This window comes from Nicotiana sylvestris, chromosome 4, assembly GCF_000393655.2.
Source record: "Nicotiana sylvestris chromosome 4, ASM39365v2, whole genome shotgun sequence".
NCBI lineage: Eukaryota > Viridiplantae > Streptophyta > Magnoliopsida > Solanales > Solanaceae > Nicotiana > Nicotiana sylvestris.
The window spans coordinates 3076696-3098634 of record NC_091060.1 but is presented as its reverse complement, the minus strand read 5'-3'; the positions used below and the strand labels follow the sequence as shown (position 1 = coordinate 3098634).

Genomic DNA, 21939 nt, shown 5'->3' with positions numbered 1-21939 from the left:
TATTTATATAATAAAAGAGAAGAAATAAATTGATTTGGAGCTTTTTAAAACTACGGAAAAAATTATAAGAAAAACTTATGCATGCTTATAACTACATATGTACCATTTTGAAAGTATATATATGTGTTTAAAATATATGAGGAAAAATTAGGTATCAACAGTTATATTCGATGAAAATAACCCCTCGGTCGAGAAAGGAATTACTGCAGGTGATGAAGATCAAGCTCTAGAAATTCAGGAGACAAGCAAATCTCAAGAGTCAATTGATAAATCAGATGCTACGATAGAGTCAACTAATGAAATCAGCACCAGTCTACTAGATCAGCCGAACGAGTCGACTACTAATGTAGTGCGTCCAAATGAATGGAGAAGCGAACCTGAATATCTTCAAAAATTCATCATAGGGGATCCAAATGAAGTAATGAAAATCAGGGGAACTCTAAAAAAGAAAGCAAACATAGCATTAATCTCCCAGGTTGAACCAAAGAAGATAGAGGAAGCTCTAAAAGACTCAAGTTGGGTATAAGCAATGCAGGAAGAGTTAGATCAGTTTGGCAAAAATCAAGTGTGGAAACTGATACCCAAACCTGAAAATATTTTTGTAATTGGAACAAAGTGGGTCTTTAGAAATAAATTGAATGAGTATGGAAAGGTCGTAAGGAACAAAGTCAGATTAGTTGCTCAGAGATATTTACAACAGGAAGGAGTCGACTATGACGAAACTTTCGCTTCAGTAGCTCGTTTGGAGTCTATACGAATCCTTCTGGCTTATGCATCATTTAAGCTACTGTATTCATGAATACAATAGCAAAAATAGGCATGAATCAGGGAAGTCCAGCTAATCAGTTGTTGTATTCAAATGTATTCAACTGTGTTCATAGCGTGAAACATGAGATTACAGCTGGACAACTTATTGTATTCGACTGTACAGGGGATTACACTGTTTTTAAACGGAAAGTGAATCAACTAACATAATAGACTCCTAATATAACTCAACAAACTCAATTATAACACACAAATTTTGTATTTTCAGTTATAAAAAGATTCTCAACCAAAAAATACCTCAAAAACATAGCAATCTTCAAATAAATTATATAATACATCTGAATACATAAATTATATTAATTAAAAAAACACATGAATACATTCATGGCATATAGAGAGATAGTGAATACAATAAAATACAACGGGATACATTGAAATGCAATTGAAAAAAGACAGTGAATACAATGAAATACATAGAATACAGCGAGATACGTTGAATTATAATGAAAAAAGACAATGAATACAATGGAATACAGCGTGATACGTTGAAAATACATTGAAATATTAACAGAAAATCAAGTTGCTCGGCCCCAAACTCCGTCGTCTTTGTTCAAGAAAAAACCCTAGAGGAGATAGTGCCACCAAAAGCCCCAAACTCCGTTGAAATTGCTTGTGGCTTCTTGTAGTTCATTGTAGTCAAATACGTGAATTCCGAAATAGTGTGAAGCCTTTCCAGGGTCCGTTATTGAGGAGGGATAAGAAAGAATGCTATTGGAGATCAAAGACGAACCAACATCACTTTTCTTCTGTCGACGACGATAGAGAATGAAAATTACACATGCCACAAAGGCAGTTAATGACTGTAATTGGGTACAAGCATCAGTCAGATACTAAAGATGGCAGCGATATCTGTGGCGACATTGGTATTCTTGGTAATGCTTGGGCTTTTGGTGGCACGATCTTTGTTGAGATTGAGCATCGTGTTTTCAGGAAATGGGGAAGAGAACGACATGTACCAAAGTAAAGAGAGAGAGAGAGAGAGAGAGAGAGAGAGAGAGAGAGAGAGAGAGAGAGAGAAAGAAAGAGAAAATAGTGTAATTGAATAGCGTATTTAGTGGCTTAGGGGTAGGAGGTAACCAAAATTAGATATTTTGTTATAAACATTAAAAGGTATCTATAGAATATAATTTTTTAAATGGTATTTATTTAAAATAAATAAGGTGTTAACCTTTGCTATAGGAGGTAAAAATTCCATTGAAAAATAGCTACATTCAAAGTAATCGAAATATAGCCACTTTTCATATAAAGATAAAATTTGAATAAAAAACACTCTTAAAATTCCGAAACTATTCTAGCATAATATGCTGGAGTTCAATTTTTTTTTACATATGAGATTCCAGCATAATGTGCTGGAATTTCATAATGTGCTGGAGCTCCATCATAATATGCTGGAAGTTTTTATGCAGAAGCTCCATAATCCAACATATTATGCTGGAAACTTTCTTTGTGCTGGAGTTCCAATATAATATGCTGGAAGTTTATGCGCATTAGCTCCATAATCCAGCATATTATGCTGGAACTTTACGTATTGGCTATTTTTCAATGACTTCGCAAAACACTGGCTATTTTTCAACTATCACTCCGAAATCTGGCTAGCCCGTGTTATTTTCACCAATTTTCATTTAGAAATGACACTAGGTAGCCACTTTAAATGGATGCTATTAAGGAATTAGCCAATGCATCCTGAATTTTAGTTTTTCAGTTCAATTTTTCGGATAAAAATATCTTGAATTGTCCAGAAAAATAAGATTATTAGTTCAAAATTTTCGGACAAAATAAGTACTAGTTAATCCATAAATAGCATCTTTAAAAATGGTCGTTTATTCACTTTGCCCAATTTTCATCCTAATTTTGGGTTCACATGTTAATTTTCGAGGCCCATAATTTCAATAAATAAAACAATTGTAAGAACAGTAATATTATACGGAAGTAAACGTTGTCCAATAAGTAAAAGGGTGTAAGTAACACGTATTGGGGACAAAAAGAGATTGCATATTGAGATGATTTGGTTATGTATGAAGTTGTTAAAAAAGGGACAAGGTAGACCTAAGATCACGTGAAAGAAGTTATCTTGTAATACCTACAATTCCCTAAAATACCTACAGACTTAATAAAAATAAGACACAAAATACAATGAAAGATAAAATGTTTATATAGAAGATACCGATTAGTTAGAAATATGTTTTAGTTATCTTGCTATATTTACTTTAATCCTATGTTTTTAAGAGTCTTAACCTTATTTTGTATATTCTAAACTTTTTATTTTTATTTTATATAATATTAACCTGAAATAAATTTAAAAATAAAAATATGATCACTAAGAATTCATATAACTAACTTCAATTTATTTGCATTGAAGCGTTGTTATGGTAAAACTTCAACAAATAACTTACACATAAAGTTTTGTCCACTTTTGCTATTCTTTCCTTGACTTCTATGTCTTAATCCATTGAGTTGATTTTTCATTTTTCAGAAATCTTTTCAGTTGTTGATTTGTCTATTCTTGAGTTATTGGCCACCCAATTCCAGATCATCAACATAAATAAAGTAACAAAAAAATAAAAATATTAAACAAATGACCACTACCCAACAAATAAAATACACCTAGATCCAAATTGAAAAAAAAAAAAAATTAGAAAATTTTGAGTCTTAAAGTATACCTCTCACCAAACTGCTCCAACTGAAGTTAACCTTCAAGCTAAAGCAACCCCCACCCCACCCCCCACCCCCCACCCCCAATCCATCCCTTGTCGGCAAACACAAAAACACTCATTTTGTAACATTTCGCATACTCTTAAAGATTCAAACTTTAGTCAAATGCTAGATTTAAGAATCAAGACTTGAACTTTCTCATATAAAGATTCAAATTTTAGTCACATTTTTGTGTACTGTGTGTGTGTGTGAATTGTGGAGGTGGGATTTCAATGTTAGTCCAAGATCGTGAGGGTTCTGGTCCTAAATCACCAAAAGGACCAAAACCCACTAGGGAAAGATCATCAATTCCCTTATCAGTATCATCAAATGCCAAGAATCTTGATTTTTCTACATGGGTTTCTGAAAATCTTTATAAAGTTCTCACCTTTTTATTCTTAATCTCCACAATTGCCATTTTTTTCTACCTCCATAGTGCTGCTGGTGACACCACTACTCTCCTTTGTTTGCAGTCAACTCAAACTCACTCTATTAAACCTGAATTTCCCAGAATTAAGTGGAATGATATACCAAGAATCTCAGATAAGTCTACACCTTATGCAAATTTTAAATCTGAGAAATGGATTGTGGTTTCTGTTTCAGATTATCCATCAGAAGAGCTTAAAAAGCTGGTAAGGATCAAAGGGTGGCAGGTTCTTGCAATTGGGAATTCAAAAACTCCTAAAGATTGGATTTTGAAAGGTACAATTTATTTGTCTTTGGAAATGCAAGCTAAGTTAGGATATAGGGTTGTTGATTACTTGCCTTATGATTCTTATGTTAGAAAAAGTGTTGGTTATTTGTTTGCTATACAACATGGTGCTAAAAAGATTTTGGATGTCGATGATCGCGGTGTTGTGATTGATGATGATATTGGTAAACATTTTGATGTTGAATTGATTGGTGAGGGTGCTAGGCAAGAGGTGATTTTGCAGTATAGTCATGATAATCCTAATAGGACTGTGGTGAACCCTTATATCCATTTCGGGCAACGTTCCGTTTGGCCTAGAGGTTTGCCATTGGAAAATGTGGGTGAGATTGGACATGAGGAGTTTTACACTGAGATTTTTGGTGGAAGGCAGTTTATCCAGCAAGGGATCTCGAATGGTTTACCGGATGTGGATTCGGTGTTTTATTTTACTAGGAAGTCAGGGCTTGAAGCGTTTGATATTAGATTCGATGAGCATGCACCGAAAGTGGCGTTGCCCCAGGGTATGATGGTGCCAGTTAATTCGTTTAATACGATTTTTCATTCTTCTGCATTTTGGGGTTTGATGCTGCCAGTTTCTGTTAGTACAATGGCTTCTGATGTTTTAAGAGGATATTGGGCGCAGAGGCTATTATGGGAGATTGGTGGATATGTTGTAGTGTATCCTCCCACTATTCATCGGTATGATAGAATCGAGGGATATCCTTTTTCAGAAGAGAAAGATCTACACGTAAATGTTGGCCGTTTAACCAAGTTTTTGGTAGCGTGGAGATCAGGTAAACACAGGTTGTTTGAAAAGATATTGGAGTTAAGCTATGCAATGGCTGAAGAAGGCTTTTGGACCGAGCAAGATGTCAAGTTTGCCGCTGCATGGCTTCAAGATCTGCTTGCTGTTGGGTACATGCAACCTCGACTAATGTCTTTGGAGTTAGATCGGCCAAGGGCAAGTATAGGCCATGGTGACAGGAAGGAATTTGTACCTCAGAAGTTGCCATCTGTGCATCTTGGTGTAGAAGAGATAGGTACAGTGAATTATGAAATCGCCAATTTGATCAAATGGAGGAAGAATTTCGGCAATGTTGTGCTCGTAATCTTTTGTAGTGGACCTGTTGAACGTACTGCCTTAGAGTGGAGATTGCTTTATGGAAGGATATTTAAGACGGTTATCATATTGTCCAACCAGAAGAATGTAGATCTTGCCGTTGAAAAAGGAAATGTGGATTATATTTACAGGTTAGTCATCAATATCCTTTTTCTTTCAATTTTTAGTTTTTTGGGAAAAAGTCTCTGGTTTCCGTTGAATGTTTTCCTTTCTCAGAAAAAATTATTTGTTATACATTGGTTCCCATTCTTTTGGTAGAGGTGATCAGTAGATAAATCAGTGAGCGCACTGAGAGTTGTCATGCGAGAGTGAGAACTAATTATTGATGGAACTCAGTAGTCACAATGCTGCCTTCCTAATTAAGTAATGGTTGTACTGATACAATAGGAAAGTCAGGACCCTGTATACAAGGCGTATAAAAAAGGTAGAGAATCTCAAAAAAAATGTAAAAGAGTAACTAATGCTGTTATTAATCAGATCCCATAAGTGCTCCAATAAAAAAATTTAACAAAAGGTAAGAATCTGTGGAGTACTTCTAGATCCCCTCCGGCGACCTTTGGTTTCTCTCTTCTAAATGGTCCACATGAGTGCTAGAGGCGCCATGTACCATTCTCTATATCTCCTTCTTCTCCTCTAAGCTTTCCCAGCGAAGAGGCATATCCTTACCCACCATTAACCATTCACTTCCGCTATTCATGCCTTTTTGTCTGACGATCTGCTTGCTGTTGGGTACATGCAACCATTACCCACCATTAACCATTCACTTCCGCTAGTCAAAAAGGTTTTGTGATAGAATCATATTGGAGCTGTTTCTGCACTTGATGATATCAAAGTTACCAATTTCTTTATTTTTCCTGGAAGTTTAGCTTATTACTAGCATAAAGTGTTGAGTTGACTTGAGGATTCTCTACAGATGATGTTGGAGAGTGACCTAAAACTATTAAATTGTAACAACTTGAAAGCCATCAATCGCTATTCCTTAATATAAAGATAGCTGATTCATAAACAACAACAACAAAAAAAAAACCTAGTGTAATCCCACAAATGGGGTCTGGGGAGGGTAGTGTGTACGCAGACCTTACCCCGACCTTGAAGGTAGAGAGGCTATTTCCGATAGACCCTCGGTTCACGAGAGACGAAAAGAAAGCAGTAGCACCCAGCATTAACAACAATAAGATAGTAGGAGATAGCTGACTCATAAAGTGAAATAGGTCAGTAAAATGCAGTTCACCATACAAGGAATATGTAGTAACCTTAACATATTAATGTGTCCCCATTCTATTTACGTGTGAGCAGAAATTTTGTCTGTCGGAGACTGTGGCACTATATGTTGGTTTAGGCGATTGTCATTGCATATAATTGTTCCTACAAACAGGAAGATCTTGTGCGAAACAGGACTTGCTGCTATAATGGTGCTTGCCCGGAGAATTTGCTTCTGACTTATTACTCCACTCTTTGATTGTTGATAAGCTCATTAAATGAAATGTGAAGTCTTTTTCTTAAACATCTAGTTTCTTTGCTTCGTATTCTAATTCAGTTCTGGATAGAACTTCGGTTGCAACCCTTGTTGCAATCCGTGACTCTTGTTGTACCAACCAGTAAATAAATGCTAGCAGTAATGGAAGATACTCCTACCATAGCATATGCAAAAATACCATGACTTTCTAGTTTTTCTTTATTCGAGAACTATTCTAATCATGTTTGTCTAAATTTTTCTCTTGGCTACATGAAAGTTCCAATATTCTTGATTTAAATAGAATGTTGGCAAATTTTGTTTCAGGTATGCGCCAAAGTTATTTGATAGATACTCTAGTGCAGAAGGCTTTCTATTTCTTCAGGACGACACTATCCTTAATTACTGGAACTTACTTCAAGCTGACAAATCTAAGCTCTGGATAACAAACAAGGTAAGTACATATATGAAATCCTTATTTTTGGTATCAATCTTGTTAGTGGGAGGTATCTATTTTTTGTTTCTTGTTACAGATTCAGCCAATTCCTACTTTTTATGGTTTAATTAAAGGCATTTTACTGTTAAATTCTCTCGTTTCTTATGTTATTACTTGTACTTCTTTCTGTTATTCATAGTCATCGCATCTCTTTCTTATTATGCAGTTATCCAAGTCGTGGCACTCTGTTTCAGTTGCTGGCAATTCAGACTGGTTTGTGAAGCAAGCAGACGTCATTAAGAAAGTGGTAGCAACAATGCCAGTACATTTGCAAGTCAATTTCAAAGAGTCGATGAAAAATGACGAGACCTTAACACTATGCAGTTCAGAGATATTCTACATCCCTCGACGTTTTGTATCCGACTTTGTCGACCTCGTTAATCTAGTGGGGAATCTAGACATGCATCATAAGGTTGCAGTGCCAATGTTTTTTATGGCGATGGATTCTCCGCAGAATTTTGATTCAGTGTTGAATTCAATGATTTACAAGAAGAAGTCTCAGGGTAATTTGACAACATTTTATTCAGCCGAAGCGCCTGCAATTCACCCGTGGAAAGTATCAAGTGAACAAGAGTTCATAAAGCTGATCAGAGTTATGGCAGCAGGTGATCCCCTATTAATGGAGTTGGTATAGTATAATGATAGATTCAGTAAAGATACTTGAAGGATCCCACAGGGAAAATGTAAAACATGTAAAGTTTATGTGCAGCTGAATTCTGCTATTCTTTTATACCATTCTTTAGTAGGGGGAATGGGGTGAAAGGAAGGTTTTGTGCTCTTGTAGATTTTTGTTGTACTACTATTTTAACTCTCAAAATTTTGTGGCAAGAGAATTGAAGGAGAAAACAGTGTTACTAGCTTTCTTCCGATTTTCAATTTTTTTTTCATTTTGCTTTTGAATATGCTAAAGTTCCACAGAACAATCTTTGTACATTTTCAGTCCTGTACATGTATACAGATGAGAAAGTTAATATTGCTTTCATATTTTTTTTTAAAATTTTGATGTTCGAACAGTTCTTGAGCCGAGGGTCTGTCGGAAATAGCCTCTCTACCCCCTCGAGGTAAGGGTAAGGTCTGCATACACACTACCCTATCCAGACCCCACTAGTGGGATTTCACTGGGTCGTTGTTGTTATTGTTGCTGCTGATGTTCGAACAGTTGAACTATAAATGTCCCAAGACTATAGTTGACACATTTGGAGTGTGCTTGGTAAGACAGAAGTCATCTCCATGAAAAGTATCCATTGTTTGGTTGGTGAGTGAAACATATTTTGCAAATATCCATTGTTTGGTTGGTGAGTGAAACATATTTTGCGCAAAAATATATATTGAAGAGCTATAATATTATTAGCAACCGAGAGTTTTATGATGAATCTTTTAGGTACTAATTATTAATAATAACGTCTAAGTGTTAGTTGGAACAAATAACATGAAATTAATAGTCAAGATAATTGTAAGTAAAATGATTTCCGACCATTCTCCTCTTTGATGGATATGTTTTCCTTGAAAAATGATTTCTAGTTACCGATCACCAGAAAACGATTTTCTCATAAAAAAAATCTTCCTAGAAAATGACTTCCGTCGTACCAGACCTACTGTAGAAGTAACATTTTGAGAAGACGAAGACAATTGCAAGTTTCAAGCTCAAATTTGATTATAAGGAAGCAGTATTTTCTCACAGAAGTAGAAGGACATCCCCAAAAATGAACAAAATTACACTGGGGACTGTCAAAGGAATTCACATCAGCAACAGTTAGGAAACAGAAAGGCAACAATCAGAGATCATTTTATTTGCTATACATTTATCGATCGATTCCCTCAATCTTGTCTTCAACTTCTGAGTATAATTGCTTGAGTTTCTCAATGTTCTCTTCAGAAGTTTCCCAGTATCCACGCCCGTTGGCTTCCAAGAATGTCTGAAGCAACTTCCTGAAAGAATTTGGGTTTGTGTTCATGAGCCTGTTCAACATCTCCTGATCTTGAATGAAGGTTGTGTTGGCTTCTTCATATACCCAATTATCAACTTGGCCTGAAGTTGCACTCCATCCCACTGTGTTAGTTAATCGTTTCTCAATCTCACGAACTCCTTCGTAGCCAGTGGATAGCATGCCTTCATACCACTTAGGGTTCAACAACTTTGTCCTTGCATCAAGCCTCACAGTCTCAGACAACGTACGTACCTGAATCATCATGTAAGTAGGCATTAGACATAAAGTAAAAGAGCTTCTGTGAACTGAATGAGTTACATATTTCGAGTTATCAAACAAGTGATAACACTCACCTGAGCATTAGCAGTAGTGGTGTCAGCAATGTATGCACTAGGCTTCTTCCCGTCTTTCCTGAGGTTCTGCACAAGGTTGGTTGGGTCTGAATCGAAGTAGTGACTCACGTCTGTGAGTGAAATTTCTGATGAGTCAAGGTTCTGGAATGTGGCATCAGCCGTGCTAAGAGCCATCTCAAAAACTTTCCTCTTCTCAGTCATGCCAACACCAGGAGCATCACAGTCAAATGCAAATGACTTTCGGCTCAAGTACATGTCTTGAAGTTGCTTCTCATCATTCCATGTTGAATTCTCAACAGCAAGGTTAATGTTGGAAGAGTAAGATCCTGAAGCATTTGAGAAGATCCTTGTAGCAGCTTCACGAACATCAACTCCGAGTGTTTTTGCTTGTTCAAGTGCATGTTTCCTGATGTAGTTTTGGTCTTCTGGCTCGTCGAGCTCTGCAACCATCTTGACTGCTCGGTCAAGGAGATTCATCTATTGGAACAAAAAAAACAATAATCATCATCTGTGTTTGTAATCTAATAGAACAAGCAGAAGATATTGTAAATAGAACAGCTTGATATTGCACTAGTGCCAATACCTGATTAATGAAGAGATCTCTGAACACCCCAGAGCAGTTGACAACAACATCAACTCTAGGCCTTCCAAGCTCTTCAAGACTAACAGGTTCCACCCGGTTAACCCGTCCTAACGAATCTGTAACTGGCCTAACACCAATCATCCACATAACCTGTGCCAATGACTCTCCATAGGTCTTGATGTTGTCTGTTCCCCAAAGAACCAGAGCAACAGTCTCCGGGTACTTGCCACCGTTGTCGGCCTTTTGCCTCTCCAACAATCTTTCAACAACAATTTTGGCACTCTGCACTGCTGCTATTGTGGGAATGGCTTGTGGGTCCAAAGCATGGATGTTTTTCCCAGTAGGCAAAACTTTCGGGTTTCTGATGGGATCCCCTCCTGGACCTGGTTCAACATATTTCCCTTCTAGAGCCTGTTTCAAGCTTCCCACCTCGTTGTTAGCGACAATTAGCTTCAGACACTCTCCCAAGAACTGGAATAGAACTCTGAGCTTTTCCCTATCAGCTCTGTAAAATTGGGTGTTTGACAAATACTGGATCCATGGTTCATTTATACCAAAACCAAGGATTGAGGTTAGCTTGTCATTGACATTCACAACCTGACCCTTGTTGTTTGTCGTACGTTCGACAAATGCTGATATTGCTCCACGTGATGCCTCAGTAATTTGACGGAGCAGCTCCACATCTCGTAAGATGCCCTGGTCATTTCCTCTGTAAATCTCCTCAATGCTTCTTCCAACCGTCGCAGCCAATATAGATGGAAGGGCAGAAATACCCTCTTCAGGTCGGTCCAATGCAGCAATGTTGACGAGAGTAGCAACTGCTTCCATGGCTGTTGGAGGTTCACCAATGATGTGAAGTCCACATGGCAGAAGACGAGACTCGATCTCCATAATCTTAGAGTATACTTTTCCTACCACAAGGTCACGCTCTTTGGCCGAGATTTCCTCCCCTTCTTCTGGAAGATCAACATCCTTGTCAAGATTACACTGTCTAGCTGTACTGATGATAGAGTTCACAATCTGTTGGCCACGGCCTGAGTCTTTCAAAGATTGGTATGAGGAAATGAGCTCGCTGAGCTGCTTGAGTCCCTTGTAGAGTCCAGCATTCTCAGCCGGAGGAGTCAAGTAGCTAATGGTATTCGCGTAACTCCTTCGTTTGGCAATAGTTGCTTCAGATGGGTTGTTTGCTGCATAGTAATAGACATTGGGAATGTTCCCAATGAGACTATCGGGAAAACAAGCATCGCTCATCCCCACCTGTTTACCTGGCATGAACTCAAGAGAACCATGAGTACCAAAGTGGAGAACTGCATCAGCTTTGAAAATTTTCTCCACAAAGGAATAGTATGCAGCAAAACCATGGTGAGGGCTAGCTGATTTGGAGAACAGAAGTCTCATCGGGTCACCCTCGTATCCAAATGTGGGCTGAACACCGATAAAGACATTACCATACTGTTTACCATATACCAAGAGATTTTCTCCATCAGAGTTCAAATTACCAGGTGCTTTCCCCCAGTTCTCTTCAAGAGCAGTAGCATAGGGTGTTAGCTTCTGGTATTCTCTAACGCTCATCTTGTAAGCTATGTTAAGATTTGGGCTGCTGAACTGAGCTTCTTTGTCGTGAATTACTTCTTCAATCAGTTCTGCAGAAGTCTCAGGCAGCCCCTCAACATTGTAGCCGTCTTTCTTGAGATCTTTGAGCACAGAGTATATGGAGGCAAAGACATTCAAGTATGCAGCAGTTCCAACATTGCCTTTGTCTGGAGGAAAGCTGAAGACAGTGATTGCCAACCTCTTATCAGCCTGCACATTGTTAGGTTACACATTGAGCATCAGTAGCAGAAATTGTTATAATGCAACATAATTAGATTAAAAAATCCACCAAATAATTCTAGCTAATAAAAGAGCAGCCCAGTGCACTAAGCTCCCGCTATGCGCAGGGTCCGGGGAAGAGCCGGACCACAAGGGTCTTATATATGCAGCCTTACCCTGTATTTCTACAAGAGGTTGTTTCCACAGTTCGAACCCATGACCTCCCTGTCACATGGCAGCAACTTTACCAGTTACTCCAAGGCTCCCCTTCTAATTCTAGCTAACAAAGATCATAATACACATTTAGGGAGAATTATGAAAAGGGAACCACAGGTCTCCAAGTTTCAATATTGTTGTCCCTTTAGTCTATGACCATTGTAAGATAGAGAAATTGTACAACTCTGACCCTAAACAGGAAAATGGAAAATTCCTGGTAGCGTACGAGAATTTTATCCTAATTTGCAACTTGTGATCATGATAAAATATCAAAACAGTCATTTCAGAATCCATGAGACTTGCTGAAGTCCTAATGAAAGTGATCAAAGTTTAAACAATAGAAGAAGGGAACTCTTAAACATCTCTACATCAAATAGTATTTCTAAGTGAAAGATAAAAGAGTTCTATCAATGGTCCATATTAATTTCCACTTACTCAAAGAAATTGGTTCATGTTAATCAGGATTTGTGAGTAATTGGGCAGCCCGGTACACAAAGCATCCTGCAGGGTCTGGGGAAGGGCAAAGGGGCCTACCCTAGTGCAAGCATCAATGGCTGATTCCACGGCTCAAACCCGTGACCTATAGGTCACACGGACACGGAGACAACTTGACCGTTGCTCTAAGACAACTTGATATTGTCAATTACTTGTCAAGTATTTGCAAGCAATTGACAATGTTAATTACACTTTCTCATATCAAATCAATTGTCATTGGAATAACTAAGTTATATGACCATTTGTGAAATTTACCCTTGGTCTAAGCACCGTTTTGAGGTGTTTCATTATTTCTATTATCCAATGCATTACCTTAAAACCAGTAAAAAAATCTTATCTTTTAATCTAAACCAATATGAATAGAACCAATATTTCAAGACTAGGGGGCAAGAACCAATATTTCAGCACGCATACCTTTGTTTTTCTCTTTAGCTCTCCCCATTTGATTGCCCTGGTGCAAAGCTGCTCCACTCTTTTGTGAAGAGCATGTGATTTCCCTGCATATTTCAAGTAATGTTAGGAAAACTAATCAAACTAAATATATTTTTGCATTTCATATCTAATAAAAATGGAAATCAACATTGCTAAGGGAAAGAACAAAGAAGTATACTTGCCTGTTCTTGGATCGCGACCGGCGAATACGATGGGCTCCATGCCTCCATCCAGCTCAGGGAGAGCAACTTGTAGAGCCACCTGAATAGGATGCAGCCCCAAAGTACTGTTCAACCATTCCTCTGTTGTTTGGAAAACCAAAGGCAATGCCACAATATAAGGCACATCTAGCTTCATCAAAGCCTCAATAGCCCTTGGATGATCTTGTCTTGCTGGCCCTCCAACAAGTGCAAAACCAGTAAGTGATATTACTGAATTCACAAAAGGCTTCTTTGTAATAGGATCAATGAAGTATCTCTCAACCGGCCCCGAAAAGTCTAGCCCACCGGCGAAAATTGGGATAACTTTAGCCCCTTTTGCCTCCAATTCCATGATCACAGCCACATAATGACTCTCATCACCAGTAACAATATGACTCCTCTGCAAAACCAGACCAACAACAGGAGCATTTGAACTCTTGAGTTTCTCATTAGTATCTCTCCTTGTTGCATACCAATTCAAATACTCCTTCACATCATCATACATACAAGGAGCCAAAGGATGCCAAATTCCACTATCCAAGTACAAAACCGGATCCGAATAGTCGATTTTCATCCCTTTAAGAGCAGGAACATAAGAACCAGATATCATTTTCAAGAAATTCACCAAATTATCAGGTGAACCTCCAAGCCAAAACTGCAAACTTAGTATATACAACCTAGCATCTTGAGCTTTATCACTTGGTAAATACTTCAAAACCTTAGGCAATGTCCTCACAAGCTTCAACATCTGATCAGAAAAACCAGCAGAAGAAGATTTCTTCTTCTTGAAAAGCTCAAAAAATGGACTTTTTGATTGCCCCAATTGTGACATACTAAAAGATCCCAACTTGTTCAACCTCATCACCTCAGGCATTGATGGAAACACCAAAACTGCATCAAGCCTGTCCCTTTCTTTCTCCACTGCAGTTTTCACTTTCAAAGCCAATTCTTCCACAAAAATCAATGAACCAATAAACACATTTGCATCCTCAAGATCTTTACAAAACATTTTATAAGCATTCTCATCTCTAAGCTCCTCAACCAAATACCCCACAACCTCAAAAGAAGCAAACTTACCATTCTTGTTCAGTGTTTGAACAGCAGCAGTAAGTGATGCTTGGTACTGGGCTTCTAATACAACATACACTATTTTCACAGTAGCAAGTCCCTGAGTATTTTCAGGTACAATTCTCCTAACTTCTTGAGTTGTTTGAGTGAATAAACCATTGCCAATAGCATTACATTGGAATTTCTTTGGTGATTTTGAGTAAGTGGGGTTTGTTTTCTTGGGAAGAAATGAGTGAAGAAAGTAATGTTTTTGAGAAATGGATGACAAATGTTCAACTTTTGAACTTGGTAATGTAAATGGTGAAGAAACCAAAGAAGCCATTGTTTCAAACTTGTAAAAAAGTTTCAAACTTTAACTCTTTGGTTTCTTGATTCTACACAAAATGTACAGAAGAGTATAAAAAACTCAAAAAAAACCAAGAAAAAAGACTAAAAGAAAGTTGAAACAAGAATCTTGGGAGTGTGGAAGTTGAATTTAACTTCCTATAGATTGTGTTTTGAGAAAAGATTTGTTCTTCAGTTTCTCTCTTTTTTTTCAAGTGAAATGTTCTAAGTTTATAGTTTTATGTGGAGAGTAGTGGCTGTTATGGAAGTTAAGAAATTTGAGTGAAAATATAGCTGTTTTTATTTTATTTGAGGGGTTTAAGTTAGTGGTGAGACAAAGGGACACGTGGCAAGAAGGGTATGTATCAAAAAGTTGGAAGTAAAATTATGAGATTTTGTACCTTTTTGTTGTATTTTCTATCTGATTGGGGTCATGTTTGATGATGATTCTTGAGTTTCTATTGGTCAGTTTAGATTTCCTAAAATAAAGGAATGGGCAGAGAGAGAAGAGGGAGTGTGGAGTGTGGATTGTGATGAGAGAGAAAATAGGGAATTTTTTTTTTTAATTTTATTTTTTGGTGAGTCATTTAGTTTCTTTTTGTTTGTAAAAATTCTGATTTTTTTGAGTTTGTGACTCTGAGTGAAAAGGAAATGATATTTTATGTGTGAACCTCAATGGGTCCAGGTATCTTACTTTTCTGCCAGGTAAACTACCAAGCAAGTTTTGTTAAAAAATAAAAATAAAAAGTAAAATAAATGGAGTTGGAACTTGTATAAAAATTTTAAAAAATATTACACTTGTACAATTCCACATTTTGGAATATGCCAAACAGAGTAACTTTGCTTTTTATTCTGAGGCTAAGAATTTACTGAGTATATATGTGAATTTACAAGCAAATTCATATGATAAGTATTAATTAGATTATTTATAAGACATTTTCAACCGATTTTGAAAATATTTTTGTTGAGACAAGAGTCTATTAAATATAACTTCTCTATCGATCACAACGAAGAAGTAAGGTTTGCATATACTCACCCTCCTCGGACCTTACTTGTGTGATTTCACTGAAATATTGTTGTTGTTTGAGGTCATTTATAAGATAATTGCATGTAAATCTATATAATAAGCATTAATTGGTATCATAATAAAAATGATATAACATAGAATTAAAATACGGTGATATGAAAAGATCTTTACATTGACAACGTATAAACTTATATCCCTAGGTAAAATAACAAATAATCTGTTATCACAAGTTAAACTATACTGTTAGTGTAAAAAAAATTACATTTGTGTATATAACAAATTAGTAGCTAATGTGTCCATAATTACGTAAAAGAAAATATTAGTTCAAAGTGCCCCAACTCATGATGAAAAAGAAATATAATACAGCATCGATAGAGACTTTTGAATCAATTATTACCAATTATCTCACAATGAAGACGAATTCTCCCACAGTTTCTCCCACAATTGATAGGAGCATAATTTGGCCCATAGGATTCAAGAAAATAAACCACTTATGGCTGGTGGTAACAATTGTATTGATTATAAACTCTACTATTGTCTACTTTATCTGTTTCATTTTATATGGCGTTGTTCGAGTTCATTTTATATGGTGTTATTTGAGTTGACATGAAGTTTAAGAAAGAACGGATAAAAGATTAAAGTGTTCTTAGAATTTATAGTGATTAACGCTAAAATCTCTCTTGAATATTCAGACTCCCTTTTTTTTGGGTCGCATTCCAGGTTTCTAGAGCACAATGAGAAGGTGGTGAAAAATATAGCTAAAAGCTTGTTCAAACATTGGAGACCAGGGTTCAACATAGTTAAAACTAAACATGTGGTTTCTTTCTGCTTGTCTAAGCCTTAGTGACCAGAGTTAGCTAATACCTGTGTTGCTGGGAGAAAGTAGATATTCAGTGGAATAGTTATGGCGCGCACAAGTTGGCCCGAACATCATCATTAATAAAAGGAAAAAATGTAGTTGAGAAATTTCTAATAAGTCATGAGAATGTAGTATTTTGAAGAAATCACTACACAATATGGTATGCCCTCCCCTTCAACCATGTTTACTAACACCAGAAAATGTCAACAGAAGTTCTACAAAATAAAATATCACCCCCCAAAAAGACTTGGTCAAACATGGTAAAACAACAATTCATCCACACCAGCTCAACAACAACAACAACAACAACAACAACAACAATCCAGTGGAATCCCACAGGAAGTAAAGTGTACGCAGACCTTCCGAAAGACCCTCGGCTCGAGAGGAATCCACAGCAACCTCTATTTGCAAAATTACCACAAGGCACTTCTTTTTCGGTTTCTTTACAAATGTAAACATCCTAGAGCATGAATTCAACTTTCAGCTAGTACATTATTCAACTCTCATCGGGAATCAAAGAGAAAAATTCCATTAAATCATTTTCACCAACTACAATGCCAAGTTTCTCGGCGAAAACGACATTGACATTATCAGCTCCGACATTTTTCACAACATCGTCTGGAGAGACTGTAATATACTCGTTCAGGTTGTGTATGGTTCCATCTGTACAAGGAAAATGCAAAACGAAATAAGCAACTATAGCTCAAATAAACGAGAGGTCACCATGTTTTCTCACTAAATGCACCAAATGACCCTAGATCACATGAGCTACCTATCAGATTTATAATTAATGTAAATTTGTTCTTCCCTATTTTAACAATGAACAAATACTAGCTCAGATATATTGGTTCAAACTGGTAGTTAGTTTGATGAGGGATACAGTAACATATCCAAATGTAGTGCAGCAAGTTTAAGTGGAGCAAACTAATCGACTGTCAAGCGAAAAGGTAATATTGAGATTTATTACGTCGATAATGAACCAAAGTGAAAAGAGAACAATCGAATTAGAAGAAGCATTTGAGTATTTCTAAGTTGAAAATTATATCGAGGGAACAAAGTTATGTTTACATACCAAAGATCAGAATAAACTTAAAATCAGAACGGAGAAGAAATATACCCCCGTGTTTGAAGTGACTCCCTCTGCACACCGAGTTAACAGGAAACAACCATAGTCGTAGCGACTTATTTTACACCTTACTGAGCCAAAACATGAAGATAAAGTTGTTTCGTCAATTAAGGTTCAACTATCCTAGCTCTGAAATTTTTTAGTATGAATCTTCTTCCAGAAGGGGAGTCAGCCTTGACATAACTGGTAAAGTTGTTGCCATGTGACCAAGAGGGCACGGGTTCGAGCCGTGAAAATAGCATCTTGCAGAAATGCAAGGTAAGGATGCGTATAATAGATCCTTGAGGTCCGACCCTACCCCGGACCCCGCGCATAGCGAGAGCTTAGTGCACCTGGCTGCCCTTAATCTTCTTCTAGAAATAATGATGTTTAAACTTATTTAGAGTTTCCAATGTGTAAACTACTAGGGAAACCATAGATCCTAAATGAACCTTTATACAGAACATATTCAGGTACACTCTGAGAAGCTAAACTTTGAGGATTTCAACTATATAATTCAAAAGGTGATCCATGATTAGGTTCACTGAAAGGTATGCTTTGAGAAATCACCAAAGTTCCTTGAACTTCTAAGAATTTCAAAATGGCCCGAGTATTTTCATAAATGCAGAACGCATTAAAGAAATGCCACTATTTTTTACTGTAAGACATAAATTGTTTTGAAGAGAGTTTTTTATGCATAGATAACCAGAGTTTAGGTGCCTAAAGTAACATGCAGGCTATGAAACTTTAATAAGTGCCCGACTTAAGAGAGCAACAATTATTTAACCTAGACGTCCTTTCATTCATTAAAATGAAGTTACCCGCTACCAACAAATGGCAAAAGCATAATTTTGTGAACTTTTATTTCCTGTATTTACCTTCAGCAACAATAGCTTCGTGCAATGGCGGTTCAGCAATCCAATTTCCAGCAGAATCCTTCATGTGTCTTCTATCAGATGCAAAGTGTCGGAGAAATATAGGGGCATGCACAACTCGAAAGAACCTGAAATTGCCAATTTTGGTTCATGTGGTTGCAGTTAGCTTATTACTCCATGCACGATATTGGCAACATTGCTTAAAACCAGAAGAAAAACATTTTAGTTATTTCTTCAGAGAGGTCAGTAAAGGAGCATTATTTATTTCATGAGACCACCATTACAGGATCGACCACAAATAAAGCTAATTTATTAAACATAAATAGAAAAATGAGATTCACTAAGTAGAGCTTAAATGTTTAACATGTAGTATGAAGGAAAGTTAGAAACGTTTTAAGGTCAGGATGACATCAGGCGGGAACGAAGAATAACACACAGAAAGGCAGTACAACTACTTTTGCATCACAAGTTTAAGAATTCTAAATTTGAGCACATATGAAATATCTAGCTCCAACGGAACTACGGAAGGGAATGAAATAACAGTTCTTCCTCATTTAAGAACAAAAGTTCTAGTGATATGTAGCTTTATCGATGTATTCAATGAAGTCATGTTTCGTCTTGGGACTAGAAAAGTTATTACCTTTTGAATTCTGAAAATATTTGAATTGATGGACGAATGCTCTCAGCAACATAGGAGCCAAGAGGAGATGGAATCGGAAGGCTTGAATCTAAATCCCACACTAGCGATGAAGAGTTCTCATTTCCCTTTTTCTGCATTAGCATTGCAACCAGATATACTTAAGGACATGAAATCCCTAATAGCTTTACAGCTTATACTAGAACTAAGTAGGTTAATCTGACCTGTACACAAATGACGTGATAGTCCCACAGAATAACTCCCTCTGCTCGCTGGCTAGCCTTCTGATGCCACAAAGGAATCTGAAAGCATGTCATTAAACTAGTGAATATGCCCAACACATTTTCTAGGAACAACTTAACTGTCGTCCATTCCGTCTCTCTCCTTTATAAACCAACTAAGCTGGAAGGCAACAAAATACTAGAAAGTTTAAGTCATATTTATCATTAACTCATTTAAGTGCCCTGGAACATTTTCAGATACGGGTATACATGAAATTCCCTTCATCCTTTTTTATTTGTTGGAGTTGGGGATAGAGAGACAAATTGAACTGTTAATGTAATACAAAGAATTGTCAAATGGCAAGCAAAATGCGAAAGACCAAGTTCATCAAATGTTATAAACAATTAGTCTATTCTATTTGCAAACAAAGGCTTGTAATTAACATCATTTTGTTATCCAGTAAACTATTCGCTAGTATAACGGAAAACATTACCATGACTAGTAGCAAAACACATCTTATACGAGTATCATTTTCACTGAAATGAAGTATCATCGAAGTGCATGAACTTCTTAAGAGAGTAACGAGTAACCAAAGGAAGAGCAAAGAGTAGTTACCTGCTTCTTCTCATTGGAAATGAAAATAATAAACAGATCAGAACCATCGGTATTTGCCAGCCCATCATCACATAGCTTTTTGCATAGCAGGTAGACGTTTTCCTCGCTGAAATAAAAAGTAAATATAGAAAGCAGACAGAAAACACTTCTCATTAGTGCTAGATAATCTTAATCACTCTATCAACTGTGTCAATTCTAAATTAGTTGGGTCATATGAATCCTCTATATCCTCAGCACGTAAGCTTAAAGTGAATGGAAACTAAAAACGGACATGTCAAATTTGAGAAGAAAAATACTTAGGTTGAATAATTCTAAATAGAGAGATTCCACAGGTTTCAAAAGTTCCCTACTTGCTATGACCATATATTTTTACAAAGGGAGATAAATTTCTTCCTGAATAAGCTCAGAATATACCTTCAATTTATTTTGCACTAGTACATTAAACTTCCTCAACCAAATAAAAGATTGACAAGTTATTATCTCGTTTACTTCTTTTACAACAACAACAAAGAACCCAGTGTAATCTCATAAGTGGGGTTTGGGGAGGGTAGTGTGTACGCATGCCTTACTCCTACCTTATAAAGGTAGAGAGACTGTTTTTGATCGACCCTCGGCTCAAGAAACAATAAAAAATAAAGCAACAAACAATAGTAACAATAATGTAATAGGGTAACGGAAGCGAATGATACAACATGTAATAATAAAGAACCAAGAATAAGAAAATACAAGAATAGTACTAGTACGTTTACTTCTTTTAGCTAAAAAAATAATTATTCCACTTTTCTACTCATTCAACTATGGTTTCAACTACCGAAATGGTGTGCGGTGGGATAGATACCAGAGGTCTCGGGTTCGAGCTCTGGATATGAAAAAAAATCCTGTTAGGGAGCATTTCCCCCTTGAGTGGGCCTTATCCGGATATAGTTGGGCTCCAATGAGGGTATCGGACACCGGGTGGGTAAACCCGACCAAACCAAAAACAATACAAACTATGGCTTCAACTGTTTAATTCACATTACAAAGAAAATTTCAGCTCGTTCTTTATTCATTTACAAATTTTCACAAATATATTTGGTTTTCGTAACAGTGGTGTCCTACCAGCTTTCTTGACCAATTTTCATATATACTTTCTAAAACTATTCAGCTGTGAAATTCACTTAAAAATTAGGTCTTTAAACCAAAAGGGTATCATCATTTATGCATCAAATTTCATAAACAAACAGCAATCGCCAGCTATGTCTATTTTTCAAGAATGCATATATACCCCAGCCCCACCTCCCCCCCACCCCCACCCCCCACCCAAAAACAAAAAGAGGAAAAAAAAAAGGAGAGAGTGTACCAATAATAAGGGGTATGATGAAAGGTGGGAACTTGCAAAGGAACTTCCAAATTTGAAGTCGTCATTTTCCTCTAAAAAAATTTATTCTGCAGTTCTTGTTTTAATGTTATTCATTCTTCAGTAGAGAGAGATCAGCAGGAAAAAACACATAAGTGGACTATACGACGTCGTGGCACCCACTTCTTTATTTCTAAGTCCAAATTAATGTTATTGGAATTTAGGGTATTATCACTTTTAGCCCGCGCCAAAAACTATTTATATTCGGTAGTCGAAAAATAAATAAAATTTGTATATTTTTTATATATAACATAAAGAATGTATATATATACATAAAATATACACTTTTTCGGTTATTATTTGGAGAGCGGTTGGAATTTTCTTATTTTGTCTTAGGAAAAAGGGAAAGTAAGGTGTCAATAAAGGTTAAAGAACCGGAATTTATTTGGGATATACAGTTTAATAGCCCTTAAAATAATAGTCAAAACATATATATTTTTATATTTGAATATAATATATATATTTTTATAATCAATATATACATTTTATATTGGGAAAAAGGCCAAAATTGTCCCT

General features: G+C 36.6%; 3 protein-coding genes across 3 annotated transcripts; 1 reads left to right on the top strand and 2 right to left on the bottom strand.

Moving 5' to 3' along the window:
• The first annotated feature begins 3615 nt into the window (after window positions 1-3615).
• LOC104240346 (probable glycosyltransferase STELLO1) lies at window positions 3616-8138 on the top strand. Its single transcript, XM_009795181.2, has 3 exons — window positions 3616-5458; window positions 7108-7234; window positions 7443-8138. The coding sequence occupies exons 1-3, from the start codon at window positions 3750-3752 to the stop codon at window positions 7908-7910; spliced, it is 2304 nt and encodes a 767-aa protein (XP_009793483.1). The 5' UTR covers window positions 3616-3749; the 3' UTR covers window positions 7911-8138.
• A 767-nt stretch (window positions 8139-8905) lies between these two features.
• Window positions 8906-14963, bottom strand: LOC104240347 (magnesium-chelatase subunit ChlH, chloroplastic). The gene is made up of 5 exons (XM_009795182.2): window positions 13278-14963; window positions 13078-13160; window positions 10141-11943; window positions 9558-10034; window positions 8906-9456 (listed from the first exon to the last, which is right to left on the bottom strand). The coding sequence occupies exons 1-5, from the start codon at window positions 14683-14685 to the stop codon at window positions 9079-9081; spliced, it is 4149 nt and encodes a 1382-aa protein (XP_009793484.1). The 5' UTR covers window positions 14686-14963; the 3' UTR covers window positions 8906-9078.
• Window positions 14964-16632: 1669 nt separating this feature from the next.
• LOC104240348 (protein N-terminal glutamine amidohydrolase) lies at window positions 16633-21511 on the bottom strand. The gene is made up of 6 exons (XM_009795183.2): window positions 21367-21511; window positions 20028-20133; window positions 19415-19492; window positions 19194-19324; window positions 18557-18681; window positions 16633-17236 (listed from the first exon to the last, which is right to left on the bottom strand). Exons 1-6 carry the CDS (start codon window positions 21429-21431, stop codon window positions 17070-17072), a joined length of 672 nt encoding a protein of 223 aa, XP_009793485.1. The 5' UTR covers window positions 21432-21511; the 3' UTR covers window positions 16633-17069.
• Between the last annotated feature and the right edge of the window lie 428 nt (window positions 21512-21939).